Here is a 16,812-nt window from a genome sequence, read left to right on the forward strand (position 1 = left end):
CTACAAAATACATTAGATGAGTTTCATTTGCCTTTTTACCCTTTATATTTTTGGGCTGAGAATACATGCGCAATTTTTATAAATGTTTTACGAAATAGACACAAGTAATCGAAACTACATTATATGGTTGAATGATCGAAGCCGAATATGCCCCTTTTTGCTTGGTAACCTAAGAATTAGTAAATCGATCTACTAATTGACGCGAATCCTAAAGATAGATCTATTGGGCCTAACGAACCTCATCCAAAGTACCGGATGCTTTAGTACTTCAATGTTGTTTTTATCATGTCCGAAGGATTTTCCGGAATGATAGGGGATATTCTTATATGCATCTTGTTAATGTCGGTTACCAGGTGTTCTCCATATGAATGATATTTTTGTCTCTATGCATGGGACGTATTTTTATGAGAACTGGAAATGAAATTCTTGTGGTCTATTAAAATGATGGAAATGATTATTTATATTAAACTAATGAACTCACCAACCTTTTAGTTGACACTTTAAAGCATGTTTATTCTCAGGTATGAAAGAAATCTTCTACTGTGCATTTGCTCATTTTAGAAATATTACTTGGAGTCATTCATGGCATATTTCAAAAGACGTTGCATTCGAGTCGTTGAGTTCATCAAGATTATTATTAAGTCAATTATAGTTGGATATATTATGAAATGGTATGCATGCCGTCAACTTTCGTTGTAAAGAAAGATTGTCTTTTAAAATCGAATGCAATGTTTGTAAAATATATCATATAGAGGTCAAGTACCTCGCGATGTAACCAAATGTAATGTATTCGTCCTGATGGATTAGGACGGGTTGTTAAATATGGAAGTGTTGGAACCCTTTTGGGGGTATTTGGTTGACTAATTTTGAAATGGGTCAAAATTAGGGTTTTAGTGTCAAAGTGGGTAAGACAAGTGTTTAACACTTGTGTTCGGGTTTAATTGATGTGTTAGGACCATTTTCACTCGTGTTGGTGATTATTGGTTAGTTTGGGCGCGATTTGTGTTTGGAAGTGCATTTGGGTCGAAATTGCACTAAGTGTCAATTGGGTTGGTTTGTAAATCCACCCTAATTGTGTTGTTGTATTTGTGATAATGGAATAGGTACATTCCATCGGCGAGTTGCGGATTTCTTCGATAGCATTCATCAAGGCGACAAGGTGAGTGTTAATATCCTATGTGCATATGTATGTGTAGGATGGGTGCGGGTCGGGTGAAGTGATTCTCGGTTATAGAGCTCACTTCACATATAGGTGGAATTGGTGGACATGTGTATAGGTCCAATTGGCACGGTTGTGCGTTTTGGTTGACCACCTTTGGCGAGGTGCACGTTTTGTGTGTACGTTATCACATGTGATTGTGTTGTGGACTATTTAACCCCAATGGCGAAGAGTTGATATTGAATCGTGTTGTTAATTGGATAACCCCAATGGCGAAGGGTTGATGGGAGAAGTGAGTCACTCGTGGATGTGGATTCACGATGACGCGTGTAGTTCGGTCATCTTATTGAGGTAGTGATCTCGTGTGGATGCGGATTCACTAAGGCTCGTATAGTTTGGCCCACCTCGATGTTGTTGTGGTATTAAAGATAGTAGTCTCGTGTGGATGCAAATTTACTAAGGCTCGTGTAGTTCGGCCAATCTTCATTTTTGTAACTGACTTTTGGTATTGGGTTAAGGGGTTAACCTTGGGCGGTTTACGCTTTGTTATATATATGGATATATTGTTGTATTTTTGTGATGTAACTAACCCTCCGGGTGTAGCTTATTGGCGTTGTACACATCGTCGTTGGTGTACTTATATTGTTGATGTCATTAGCTTGTTGTATAATGATTATATGGTATGCTTAGCTTAGCTTGCCTTTATGCTTGGATGCTCCGGTATGCGTTATTTGATTATTATTGAGTGGCGTGTCCATTTTATGCATATATATGTATGTAGTATATTCTCACTCACTAAGCGTTAGCTTACCCTCTCGTTGTTTACATTTTTATAGATATGCATGGATGCGGTGGCTCGGGTAAGCGTGGGAACTAGAGGACTTGCGTAGTTGCTTAGAAGACGTGCTTTTGGATTTGATTAGGATTGGGTAGCGTATCCCCAATCACCATGCTCGGTCTTCGCTTTTGTGTTAAAATTTATATGGTCAAAAACTCGTAATTTTGTACGAAAGTCGTAAAACGGCCGATGTGGGCTCGGTGTCGTAAAACTCGAATTTATTATGGAAAACTCTTAGTCTTAATTATTATAACATATTGTGAAAGTGTTTTGGTTTAAAAGTGTCGGGAAGTGGGTTTTTCGCTCGCGTAAGTTGGAACCCGGGAACAGAATTTTATAGTTCATTTGGACGCCGTCCCAGATGGATGGACGCCGTCCTGGTCTTCAGTACTGGACGCCGTCCAGATAACTGGACGCCGTCCATATGTACTGCAACAGATTTTTTTTTTTAAACGTGTTTTTGGAATAACGAGGGTTGGGTCGTTACAATTAAGCGGGTTGTCGGGTATCCGTTGGATGTTAAATTTTTCTAAAAATATTCTTATTATGAAATGAAATCATCAAAATGTTTTTAACATAGATGTGTAATATATGTAAGATATATGAATTTAATACTATTCACATAGTTTAACATAGATGTGTAATATATGTAATATATGAATTTATCTTCACAATTTATATTTTTCAATAACATTTTAATAGTTTATGGTATACACATATAAGGATATATAAATATATATGCATATATATTTAAGTAAATTTGTATATATTTATATGTATATATGTATTTCGGCTGGTAAATGGATATACCCATGGATGATATATTGTTATTCATACCCGATCCACTAATTTTTCACATCATCCATATCCATATTTATATCCATTTATCATCCATTTAGATCATTCATATTGTTATAACCCCGAGAAAGGAGTAATACGAGTTTCCCTAGCCTTACGGAGGATCCTTTATATGAGGCTATATAAAGGATCCAAGGCTCCCTAGATTAGCTAAGCTTAGCCACTGTTATGTAGAGATTTTCAAGAGAGCCGTGGAAAGTCAATCTTGACTGATTGACTTTCTCTCTCAATCTTAATGGCTATTCTTCACATTCATTGGTATTCATGCATCTAGGGTCCTATCAATTGGTTTCAGAGCCTAACCTTCAACGAAACGAAGGAGATCCTATGAATATTATGAATGTTTTCCCTCCACCTTCAAACCTTCAACACCAAACCTTCATACCTTCATCATCTTCATCATGAAGATATGAAGATCTTCAAAAAAATTTTGAAAAATTTTCGAAAATTTTTCGTTACCGAATCTTACCAAAACACAAAACACATCCAAATGAGATTCATATGTTACCGAATCTCATTTTACCGAATCTCACAAATATTTCCAAATCACAAATTCTCAAACACAATTACATAAATAAATCTGAATCCTATTATCCTCTCACAATCACATCTGATTATTCTTATTCAATTCATAAAATAACAAAATCAGATTACAAGTAAACCTACTACTACAGTACGAGTTCCTTGTGTTCATCTCAGCTCATATATTCATATTCACAATTGATGAATCTCAACAACATTCAAACACAAGTTCATGATTCCTAACTGAAAGCTAATCATCAACTTCATTTAATTTGATTTATCATCATCTGAACTAGATTAGCGCTGCAATTCATAGTTCATCGAGTACGAAATCTGCTGCTGAGGTATTCACATCAAATCATCAACGATTGCATTAAATTAATCACATATTTGAGTTCCTGGACACTCGTTTATGCTTCGTGATTCTTCTATTCGAATGGAGATTCATCATCTAATCTCAGATCTTCAAGTCAATGGTTGAAGGATTTCGGTCAAACTTTCAATTCGTAAATATTATGATGTTTCAGGATGAGATAATGTTCAACGAGTGTTCCTAGATGATTTTGTAACATGTTTCATGAAGGAATTGAGACCTAAACTCCATTGAATCGAGAAATCAATATTCATGTTCTTATGAAGAACATCGAAGAAATTCATCACCAATCCTGGAATATGTTGATGTTTTGGACTGAAATTCATCACGTTTGCAGTTAACCGATGGTTCTAGAACAGATTTCAATTGATTTCCAGCTTCAAATCACATCAATTCAAGTTTTGTGCAACTGTGTTCTTAGCGGTTACTGTTCGTACACACGAAGCTTCGGTTCTGACATCTGCTATGGCTTTTGATGACTCATATTCGGTATTTGATATTGATGATGTTGATTCGGTATTGATCAATTGATTATAGATTCGGTATGTGGTGGTTACATGACTCGGTATTGATTCTGTATTTGCTTCGGTATGTGCCTCGGTAACTCATTCGGTATATGATTACACAAGGTAGTTTGTAAACCGAATCACTCATTCGGTATTGGTATGGTGATGGTGACTCGGTTCATTATTCGGTATTAGTTTGTTGAAATTGCTTCGGTATGTTACAAGCAACAGCAACAATCTGATTCGATTTAGATGAGTTCCAAGTGCTACAGTACCGAATTGAAATTGATAAGATGATTCGGTATTTCTATCTGTGCAATGGGTCTAATTTGATTCGGTTAATACATAATGGAATGGAAATTGGGCCTATCTACCTTTGTTGGCCCAACAACACAACAAATCTACCGAATCTATAAGAGCCTAACAATCAATTTCAGTCCAAAGTTTAAGATTTTGATGATATTGTCACTTTTAGTCCCTGAAAGGTTTCAGAATTTTGCAAGAACAGTCCAAACACCGAATCTGGCTACAAATTTGACACTTTTGACCCCTTACCGAATGTCAGATTTTCAGGAATGGTCCTTTACCGAATCTGGACCTCCAAAGCTTATTTTTCCACTACTTTTGAGGCTCAGATTCACATGGCTTTTCTCATACGCCTTCTTTATGATATTTTGGAGATTTGCCGAGCACATCAACCATTTTAAACAATGACGCTCTTATTTCATATGATATTCATGCGAGCATCATTGTGGGGGAGATGTGTATATGGTTGATGTGCGTGTGACTTCTATACATGTACGGTATAGGACTCGGACTTCAAAGAAAGAATTGTTTATTTGGGGGGGAGCTAGAGACTCGAAGAAGATTCCACATCATATGGGGAGATATCTTATGACTAGTATCGAAAGTACTCTTTGAAATGATGAAAGTTCAAGAGGTGTGTCTCGGTATTGAAACCGACGGTATTTACGTCATGACACTTTGATGAGAGCCCATGTACTTTGAGGGGGGAGCTTCTAAAGTTTCGAAACGACTTCTCAATGCAAGCAAATTCTAAAGACATATCACAACTAAGTCAAGGGAGGAATTGATAGTAACATATTTAGTTTGTGATGTGTTCTTCAATGCGCATTCCGCTGTGCACACTCAAAGACCGTTGAAAGAGCAAAGATATCACGATGAAGTTCAAGTCTCAAACAAAGTCGAAAGAAGATTGTTAGCGTGACAATTCGAGGATCTAGGGGGAGGTTGAAGCGTAATGATTGACCAAGACGATGTTAGAGATGCAAATTCATTTGATGATTCAAAGTGAAGATTCAAGATCTTCATCAATGGCCGTACATCATTCGGGGGGGAGTTAGTTAGCAATAGTTGATTCTTTCCTTGTAATGTTGTATGTTTACTAGGGAGTTAGTTTTTGGAAACCCGTCTCACTCCTGGGGGGAGATTGTTAGAACCCCGAGAAAGGAGGATCCTTTATACGAGGCTATATAAAGGATCCAAGGCTCCCTAGATTAGCTAAGCTTAGCCACTGTTATGTAGAGATTTTCAAGAGAGCCGTGGAAAGTCAATCTTGACTGATTGACTTTCTCTCTCAATCTTAATGGCTATTCTTCACATTCATTGGTATTCATGCATCTAGGGTCCTATCACATATTCATCTAAATTGATCGGATCGAATGGATATCCGATGGATCAGACATCAATTGTCATCCCTAGCTATGATAGTACAATTCAAGTGCATGATTGGTTAAGTTGTTTTGTTCATTATCCAATGAACTTAATTGTAATCCATGACGTACTTTAGTCAAACAAACTTACAAGCAAAAGCTTATACTTAATTCATATGTCTGAATCAAAAAGGGCAGTTTTAAGCAAAAAATGGTGAAAGCAAATATTAAAAAACAAGCAGCCCTTAGCCATCTTCTGATTACTTCTTATTACCAAAGGTTTTTTTCTTTCCAAAAGCACGAATTACTTGCGCGTAATAGTGCCAATCAGGATCAGAAGCAGTTATTGCAGGCTCGCCGATCGGGTGATCTTTCACGTAAGTTGGCACATCTTTAGCTTCTGCAAGTCCTTCTAAGAACACCCGTAACTCACCACCCGGACCTAATCAACATATGTTGTCACACATATGAGCTATAACATTATAACATTATGTGAAAGTTTTGACCCATTTACTCATCAACAACAGATGATTTTCAGTTCTATTTTTTAAATCTAACCAAACATATAGGCAAATGACCAAGAAAATAGCAATACCAAGTGGAAATTACATATAAATGAATGTATGTAAATAAAAATGTTTCAAACAAACTGTTTATAATTACAATATATAAAATAGATGGAAAAAGAAATGAAAATGAAAATAACAGTTAAACAGAGGCAGATTCAGTTAATCAACTGCCATTTTATAAAATCACCCATTTTGACATGTAACCCAACCCAACTTCCCCTGCATTTGCCATATAATCAAATAAAACATCAAAAAACTGCCAACAATTATTTACATTTTACCTAAAAAGTTATCTTCCATATTGCCTGGATCATAAACCCCAGGAAAAATTGCAGTGTTTGGCTGCATAAATAACACAATATTATATGTAACAATCAGTCAATCAATAAACAAATATGGAATATCCATAAACAAACATTACTGATACTTATCAAACATGAGACAGTTGTTTATAGTAATACAGGATTCACAAGAGTCTTCACACGATCAGTGATCAACAATGTGTTGGATGACGAGTATTCTCCATTACGCCATGGAAGATTCGGGTACTTTTTCTCCCATAGATTAGAAAGTTCTTTCAAAAACAAAGGTTTGTCTCTATTATCCAAACACTTGAATCCAGTATCCGTACATTGATTTTGATCCTAAGGTTTCAGGACAATCAATAATTATATGAAAAGCAGTAATAATCTTTTATATACATTTTTCTTTACTATAAAATTATCATAAAACTGTCACTGATGTAAGTTTAATTTGAACTAACCCATGTGAACAATAATTTGCTTTTGAGCTCTCCCATAACATTGTTCAACACTCCTTCTAAGTTATGCCTAATAATAACATAAATATAAATGCAATAAATAAAAATTAAATTAAATAATATATTTATTAAGAATTTTTTTAGACTTAGGATAAAATTATTGTACTTACTCTCTAGCAGAAGACCAGATTCCAACTTCAAATCTTTCAAAGCAAAACTTCAAAAACTCTTTAACAAAAGGCCTCTTGTAAACTATACATAAACTCAAAAGTTAACAACCAGAACAAAAATGGTACACATATTGAATTAATCATGTCATATATAGCTAAATAAATATTTTTTTTACTCACTAAGAAAGTTTCCGTAAGAAAGATCAGGACGCCGGTTTTTGAGAATGGTAGACGGTCTACTAATATGTGCTCGGTGAACGATAATTCCACCAAGAGGAATCACAAGAAGTTTCTTTTTGGGACCAAGGTTAAGTTTATCCATAGAAATATCTATATCAATGGTTGGTTCTTTTTTAATGGTACGCGTGTCTTCCGATGCAACAAGATCCACACTATCGATTCGTGTTTTGTTATTTTCATCTTGATCTTTGGTGACATCAGAAGAAACAGCTACATTCTTGATCTCTTCTTTTTGATCAGTGATATGACTAGTGACATTGTTATCAGATGAAACAATGGTGATAGGAGTTTTGGTTGTCATGATTAATTGGTTATTGATTTGGAGTGAGTTACAAAGTTGTGATGTGATGATATATACGGAGTATATGAAAAAGTATATAAGGTTGGTTTATAAATGTTGTAACTGACTTTTGTGATTCAACAATACAGTAGAGATAAAGTAGATGAAACGGTTTTCTTGCCATTATCCTTCCTGACTCTTGAGTTTTTTTTTTTTTTTTTTCCCCTTCATATTTGAGCAATATTACTCCGTAATTATTAGTCTTTAAATTTAAATTTAAATTTAATTTTAATTTTAATATTACATTTTACATTTACATATTAAATTAAAGGACGTTTTGATTCAATGAAATTATAAAAGTTATAAAGCTCAGTGGGGTAAGTGGTACGGAGTACTAGTTAAAAACTACGAGTAGTACTCACTAGTTAAAAACTAGTACGAGTATTAGATAAGGAAATGTGTTGGTGGAGAAAGTCCAAGAAAATTTGAATTTACTTTTAGGTCAAACATTTTTACAAAGTTTATTTTGATTAGCGAAGAAATCTCCCTATCAATCAATGAGCACATTGATTCCCCATAGAGAACAAACTTCGGGTAATCAAGCCACCCAAGCGCGAGACCTGATACCGGGTGAATTACGCATCACGCGCACCTCTAGTCACACTTCATTTCTGAACGATTTGACATAGTCAAAAATCGAACCCGGGTGATGTGCTGTTCGGGTCCGGGTATAGTTTTAGACACAAACCCGATTACCCGACCCGTATACCCGAAAAACACCCGAATCCATATACCCGGCTCGTATACCCGATTATCTAGCTCGTATACCCGAAAAAAGACTCGAATACCCGTGGGATAACCCATTTATCCAATAGTTCGTAAATAAATGGGGACCCGAATACCCGTGGGGGAAACTCGTTTACCCGCTAGTTAGTAACTAAATGGGGACCCGGCGGGTTCTGGTCCGGGTTTGGGACGGGTTTTTCTAATCGAGTGCGGGTCTGGGATTACCTAAACCCGGCCCAAACATGACCCGATGTCATCCCTATCCGCACGTGACATCTAGTAATCTTTAGTCCACCTAGGTCTTGGCTCCTTTGGTATTTGGTTATCATGTCTTCCATCTGTATCATTACTTTCTCTTTCCAAGAGAACAATGCCCTCATAGTTCGAACAGCTTGAATCTGATTAAAATTATCGATATTTAACCAAGTAGCTTCATCATTTCGCAACAATTCCCACTTAACCAAGACTTGAGGTTTCATAATCCCATTTTTGAGAATTTCCCAGATCTCCGATACATACTGAGGAGCTAAAATTGCTCCACTGCAATTATATATTTGTTGGTTGAATGTTGGTTACGAACTAAATGACAATATTAAGCTTAACCAATATTAATAATATATATTTTGATGATGACCCATACATAGCCAAAAGTGATGATTGATATCTTAACATAAAACACGCAAGTTCACTAATCCATACTTGATATTGCAAATGACCAAACAAAACAAAACTCAGAAAGTTACACGGCTTGGCGCAAGGTCGACCGCTGGCCTGACCGTGTGAATACAAACCTGAATTGCAACACAGTTTTATGAAAACAAGTTGCACGGTCTGCTCCACGGTCAACCGTGGAGCGATCGCAGTTCCTTCTGTTACCACTTGTAACCACTTTGAGTTTGACCACTTCCGGGCATCTATAATGCACAAAACCTTTTTCAACATACTTAGAATAGATGCCTCTTCCATTCTCAAAAGAGTTTTGGTCATAATAACGCTAATCTCGGTTAATCACACTTAATGACACCTTAATGACGTTTTAACCTTGATTAAGGATACCACATAAGTGTAAAAATAATTTGTGATCCTAAAACCTACCTAGACAATCTTAGGATGATCATCAAGTACTAACACACAAAAGCTTAGGTCACATAATCTTATGTGTTTATTACTTGTTATTAGTGATACATATTCATTTTATGCATATGTATGGATATAGTATGTTTACATTCACTAAGATTTATAGCTTACCCTCTCGTTGTTATATTTTTATAGATTCGCAAGGTGGAGGCGACAAGGGTAAGCACGGGACTAGTGAATTATTGCGGGTTGCTTTAGAAGACTTTGCTTTTGGATTTGACTTAGGATTGGGTAGAGCGATCCCAATCACCATGCTCGGTCTTTGATTTAAAATTTAAACGCTTTGGGTCGAAAGTGTCTTTTGGTATTGTTAAACGGGTCTTGGGTTATGCCCACTTTGATACATGAATTATTGTACGAAACATTTTAAAGTTGTTTAAACTTGTTGGGTATTGAAAGTGTATGTGGTGTCGTTGTATTTAATATTGTTGTGTTATAAAAAAAATTTGGGACGAATTAATGATGGGTTGGGTCATTACATTGAGAGATTCCGATCAAAAAGAATGTAGGCTCTTTTCCCAAGTCATAGCATCCGATGAAGAATATATTGACTTAAAGTTATCATAACCACATGATTACAAATTGTTCCAAATTATATATCAAGATTACTTATTAAACAAATTCTTTAAAAATATCTGTGGGATTTATTTTCTGAAAACCTGATTGCCTCGGGGAGGTTTTACCGACCCGTATTCAGGACTTAGGTCCGACCCGCCTGTCCCTCGGAATGATTTAAGTTTCAGATCCCTGTAATTCGATTCGGGTTTCCGCTCAAAAGCACGTGCGTGCGTGACAAATGAGAGTCTTCGATGCCAACAACTTGCATTTCAAAAAGAAAAACAATATTATTTGTTAGTAATGCAAAGGGGGATGATTCTCACACACTGTTTTTTGATCCTCACACACCAATTTACTTGAACTCCTCCCTAATAATAGGGTAAAAGAGTGTGTGAGAATCATCCCCCTAATGCAAATATTACAAGTAATAAAGTAATTTACATCATTTATATTTTTTATTCAAAATCATCATTCAAGTATGGGAGGTGATCCTTACACACCATTTTTTGATCCATGTGTACTTTTGTCTCATTAATTCACCATTATACCCATAGATTAATTTAGGGAGTTAAATTTATATTATTATTGTAAGTATAATTAAGGGTATAACAGTAAATTATACCTATATGGCTATATACTAAAACACACCCGGAATTTTGTCGTTTCACTTATTTTGGATTGTCGTTTTGAGTTTGCGTTCACACTACAAACAGTCCCTCAATGTAACAACCCCAAACCAAAACACAAACGAACCAGCGGAAAATATCAAAATAAAAAAAAAATGTTTGTTCAGCATCTGGCGCGGCGCGCCAAACTGGTCTGTCCCAAAAGTCTTGAAATGCGAAAAAGATTGGCCACTTTCCGACATAATTAGACAAAACGCTTTTAACAACATATTCAAATATGTAAAACTAACACATTCCATTAATAAAAATGAGTTTTACGAAGCGGGGCCCACATCGGCCATTTTACGAGTTTAATACAAAATATGAGTTTCGACCATCAAAAGTTTAAGTACCAAACTACACTACGAGCATGGTGTTTGGGATTAAACTACCTAAGTCTCGGTCAAACTCCAAAAGCTAATATCTCCAAAAGCGTTCCCTAACAACAACGGGATCTTTAATCCAAGATGATGCCCTTACCCTTGTCCACAACCGAACCTATAAAAAGGTAAACAACGAGAGGGTAAGCTAACGCTTAGTGAATGCAATAATTATACACATACATGTATAATATACCTACTTGTAGCAACACAATTAGCTTATAATCTCGAATACGAGCTAGAAATCTCCAATACCACAAGCTAGCATAGCAACGCATATAAATATAACTCGAATAATATAATATGCTTACACTTACAACACAATAACCATGGTTAACCAATCGTACAAGGGTATGGCGCCCGCGAAAGGCCATCGGAGTTCACAACATCCATTAGTGTACTTAGCACCTCGTATCACTAACCCCCGGGTGGCATCTTAACACCTCGATACTTCACCCTCGGGTGGCGTCTTAACACCTCGACACTTCACCCTTTATTATTATACGGAGTGGTGTCTTAACACCTCGACACTACACCCCTAGGTGGCATCTTAACACCTCGATGCTTCACCCCGAGTGGCATCTTAACACCTCGATGCTTCACTCATCACGTGAAACGTGATGTCATAGCACCTCGACACTACACATTTCACGCTACAACAAATAGATACATTATATACCTACACATATAATTATTCCACTCACCTTACGCCTTCGGTGAATCGATAACCAAGCTTGAAACTTCAAGGTAACGCACCTATTACAAAGTACATATAATCATTCATTCAAGTTGGTCAAACTCACACACTCACCATTACTAGGTCATTTTGACCCATTTGGACACTTAACCCTAAAATTGGGTCAACTCACACCAAAACCCTAATATTAGCCAAGATAGGTTTAAAACACATTTCAACACAAGGTTTATGCATTAAACACAAACATTAACTAACTTAGGTCCATTTTGACCCATTTGACCAATTTAAAGTCAACACACCCATTTTGGGTCATTCACTAACCCACACAACACCCATTTACATACATATTGGTGTGCTAGCAATTTACTAACTAATTAAGTTCATAAACATCAATTTAACACTTTGAAAACCCTAGTTAGTCACCTTTGGGTCTACATGACCCAATTTCACCCAAAAACCCCTAATTCACTAACAAATGGGTTTTATGTGCAACACTACCCAAACCCTAACCCTTAATACAATTAAACAAGGAAGTTAAGATTAGAGCATACCACTACTACCAAAACGAAGCTAGGGGAAAGATGAACAACTTTAAAGCTTGCACTTAGACCCGATTCAACCTTCTTCTTCCTTATTTTGAGCTCTCTCACTCTAGAAAAACCCTCTCTCCCTAAAATTGAATGGATGAGGTTGATGTAGGTGGAAATGAAGTTAATGAGGCCCCAACAACTGGTTTAGGGCCTTAAAGTCGGACCCCATGTGATTTTCCCAAAATATCTAATTTTAAAAGGAAGTGAGCTGTCACAGCATATCGGCGCGGCGCGCCAGTCGCCCAGTCCAGATTCTGCCTTTTATTTAAAATATGAAACGAACACCCACTCAACCAATACCGTATTTACACATATGTACGATGAAATAATAGGGTCTTACAACTCTCCCCCACTTATTCGGATTGCGTCCTCGCAATCCAAGCCGCATGACAAGAGGGAAGATAAACCAACACGAACTCTTCGGGATCCCATGTAAACTCGGAACCTTTACTACGACGCCATTGAACTTTAAAGGTCCTAACCTCTTTATGTCTCAACCTTTTGACCTTCTCATCGAGTATGGCAATCGGTTCCTCAATATACTCTAACTTATTATTTAGCTCAATCTCGTCTAATGGTACCCAAGATGAATCATCCGCGAGACACTTACGGAGATGGGAAACATGAAATGTATTATGGATCCCCGCAAGCTCTTCGGGTAATTCCAAACGATACGCGACTTCACCAACCCGAGCTAAAACCTTAAATGGTCCAATAAAGCGAGGAGCTAACTTTCTCCGTTTTCGAAATCGAATAATACCCTTCCATGGCGAAACCTTAAGCATCACCATGTCACCTTCTTGAAATTCGATCGTTCGTCTACGTTTGTCGGCATACGACTTTTGCCTATCTTGAGCCTTTTTCAAATGCTCTCGAATCATATCAATTTTACTATTCATCTATAAGACCAAATCCGTACTCCCAATTTCCTTCTGTCCCACTTCACCCCAACAAATCGGGGTTCGACACCTACACCCATAAAGCATCTCATATGGCGGCATCCCGATACTAGTATGATAACTATTATTGTACGAGAATTCCACCAAAGGTAAGTGCTCGTCCCAACTACCACCAAAATCAATAATACACGCCCGTAACATATCCTCCAAAGTTTGATTCGTACGTTCAGTTTGACCGTCCGTTTGAGGATGATACGCCGTGCTCAATTTCAATTGTGTACCCATATCTTCATGAAACTTTTCCCAAAACCGAGATGTAAAACGAGTATCTCGATCCGAAATAATCGATATAGGAACTCCGTGTCGAGAGATGACTTCCTTGATAAACAACTTAGCCAAGGTCTCCGACGATATCGCTTCCTTAATGGGAAGAAACAAAGCACTTTTCGTCAATCGATCAACTATCACCCAAATCAAATCAAATTGGGTTCTCGCCGTTTTAGGTAACTTTGTAATGAAATCCATGGTAATGTGCTCCCATTTCCATTTCGGGATTTCTAACGGTTGTAACTTACCATACGGCTTTTGGTGCTCGGCCTTAACTTGCAAACACGTGACGCATTGCTCAACATACTTTACAACATCACGTTTCATGCCCGGCCACCAATAATCCTTCCTCAAATCAAGATACATCTTCGTTGCGCCCGGATGAATGGAATACTTTGACTTATGTGCTTCATCAAGTAGCACTTATCGATACTCACCCATCTTATGCACCCACAATCTTCCTTGAAAGGACAACAAACCACGCGAACCCATAGTAATGAATTCCGATTGCCCCACAATTCGCTCCGCATGTGTAACATCCCAACCCGTAAAACAAACGATCACTCGGAAATATCAATAATAAAAAAAAAATTTGCTGGAACAGCATATGGCGCGGCGCGCCATATGGCCGCGCGGCGCGCCAAACTGGCCTGTCCAAAAAGTCATGAAATGCTAAAATGTTTGACCACTTAACGACGTATTTAGACAAAACGCTTTTAACCATACATTAATATATGTAGAGCTAACACGTCCCATTAATAAAATTAGTTTTACGAAGACCGGGCCCACATCGGCCGTTTTACGACTTTCGTACGAAAATACAAGTTTTCAACCACATGATTTGTAATACAAAATAAAGGCCGAGCATGGCGATTGGGGATACGCTACCCAATCCTAATCTATCCAAAAGTAAGCCTTCTAAAGCAACTACGCAAGTCCACTAGTCCCCGCTTACCCGAGCCTCCGCATCCATGCAATCTATAAAAAGTCAACAACGAGAGGGTAAGCTAACGCTTAGTGAATGCAATACTTATACATATACATATGTAATTTACCTACACGCATCCACTTACAATACCATTGCAAACAAAATGCATAAACGAGCTAGCAACACTAAACATACGACTAGCAACAACGTTAGTATATAAATCGCCACAATAATATACTAAATCACAACAATGCATAAATATAACAAACCGTTCCCCGCTATGGCACTACCGACTTGTAGACGACCATTAACGTCGAGTCTCACTCGTATGATGTCACCGACTTGTGACTCATCGTAAGATGTCACCGACTTGTGAATCACCATGTGGCATCACCGACTTGTGAAGCCTCACCTAGTGTCACCGACTTGTGAACACTAAGAAATGTCACCGACTTGTGACTCATCATAAGGTGTCACCGACTTGTGAATCACCATGTGGCATCACCGACTTGTGAAGCCTCACCTAGTGTCACCGACTTGTGAACACTAAGAAATGTCACCAACTTGTGACTCATCATAAGGTGTCACCGACTTGTGAATCACCAAAGGGTGTCACCGACTTGTGAACTACCCACCAATATCTATGGGTCACCGACTTGTGAACGCCATGTGACATCACCGACTTGTGAAGCGCCACCAATAAGTGTCACCGACTCGTGAAGCACTATAGGGTGTCACCGACTTGTGAATCACCCGCCAATACATACGAGGTCACCGACTTGTGAACCTCCAAGAGGTTCACCGACTTGCGAATCTCCTAACGAGACACTACCGACTCGTAGTTCTCTTCACCCATAGCCTCAATAAGTCACCAACTTGTGACATAACGCCCAATACTCACGATGTGGCGCCTAAGGCCCACATCGCGTACGAGTAAATAAACCACATTCATACATGTATAAATATTCCACTCACCTTGTCTCCTTGAAGAATGCCACCGAATAATCCTTAATCGCCGATGGAATGTACCTAATCCATTTATCACATAACAAGTAACACAATTAGGGTGGATATACAAGTCAACCCAAATTGACAACTAGTGCAATTTCGACCCAAATGCACTTCCAAGCACAAACCGCGCCCAAACTAACCAATAATCACTAACACAAGTGAGAATGGTCCTAATATGCCAATCAAACCCAATCATAGGTGTTAAACACCTATCTTGCCCAAAATGACACTTAAACCCTAATTTGACCCATAAGAAGTCAATATCACACCATTAGCAAGTTTTGACACCAAAACATATTTAACTCGGTTCTATGCTTCAACTTAATCTATTTTAAGTTTATAAACCTTATTAAATCGACAATTGGGTTATAATCATCACCAAACCCTAATCTTTGACTCTAGTCAAAGTTAGTCAACCAAACATACCCGAAAGAGTTTCAACACTACTAGAATCACTAATACTAGAGATTACACACTACATACAAGCCTTAAACATGGTTAAATCATTAACCAACCCTAAACCCACCAACATCAACAATAACTAGTTACAATTACCCATTTCACCTCCTAAATGGGTTTTATAACTAACTAGTTCAAAACCCTAAACTTGAATATCAAATTACAAAGATGAAGTTCGGAGTTTGAATTTACCAATACCGCCAAAATGATGCCGTTGACGAGTAGAACAACTTTAATACTCGAGCTTTGGTGAGAATCCAACTCCTTCTTCTCCAAATCAAGCTCTCTCACACTAAAAGTGGGTTTCTCTCACTAGGGTTTGAAGAGAGTGTTTGTGTGGGTGAGAAATGAGCTCCAATGGAGTTCTAGATCAGTTTTGGTGACCCTAAACCGACCCTAAATGAAAAGACTAAAGTACCCCTCCCTT

The 16,812-nt window shown here is 37.6% G+C and overlaps 1 protein-coding gene across 1 annotated transcript; it reads right to left on the reverse strand.

Annotated features, from left to right (window-relative positions):
- Window positions 1–5,998: 5,998 nt before the first annotated feature.
- Window positions 5,999–8,139, reverse strand: LOC139844337 (uncharacterized). The gene is made up of 6 exons (XM_071834557.1): window positions 7,609–8,139; window positions 7,429–7,510; window positions 7,262–7,328; window positions 6,960–7,142; window positions 6,780–6,840; window positions 5,999–6,371 (listed from the first exon to the last, which is right to left on the reverse strand). The coding sequence occupies exons 1-6, from the start codon at window positions 7,967–7,969 to the stop codon at window positions 6,190–6,192; spliced, it is 936 nt and encodes a 311-aa protein (XP_071690658.1). The 5' UTR covers window positions 7,970–8,139; the 3' UTR covers window positions 5,999–6,189.
- Window positions 8,140–16,812: the final 8,673 nt, after the last annotated feature.

Source organism: Rutidosis leptorrhynchoides, chromosome 4 (genome assembly GCF_046630445.1).
Source record: "Rutidosis leptorrhynchoides isolate AG116_Rl617_1_P2 chromosome 4, CSIRO_AGI_Rlap_v1, whole genome shotgun sequence".
NCBI lineage: Eukaryota > Viridiplantae > Streptophyta > Magnoliopsida > Asterales > Asteraceae > Rutidosis > Rutidosis leptorrhynchoides.

Excerpts from the sequence above, each read along its gene's own strand:
- LOC139844337 (XM_071834557.1), bottom strand. The coding sequence starts at position 7,969 with ATGACAACCAAAACTCCTATCACCATTGTTTCATCTGATAACAATGTC. Across the intron at positions 7,511-7,608 it reads TTCTTACGGAAACTTTCTTA|TTTACAAGAGGCCTTTTGTT; the intron begins GTGAGTAAAAAA and ends GTTTATGTATAG. Across the intron at positions 6,372-6,779 it reads TATGGAAGATAACTTTTTAG|GTCCGGGTGGTGAGTTACGG; the intron begins GTAAAATGTAAA and ends TATGTTGATTAG.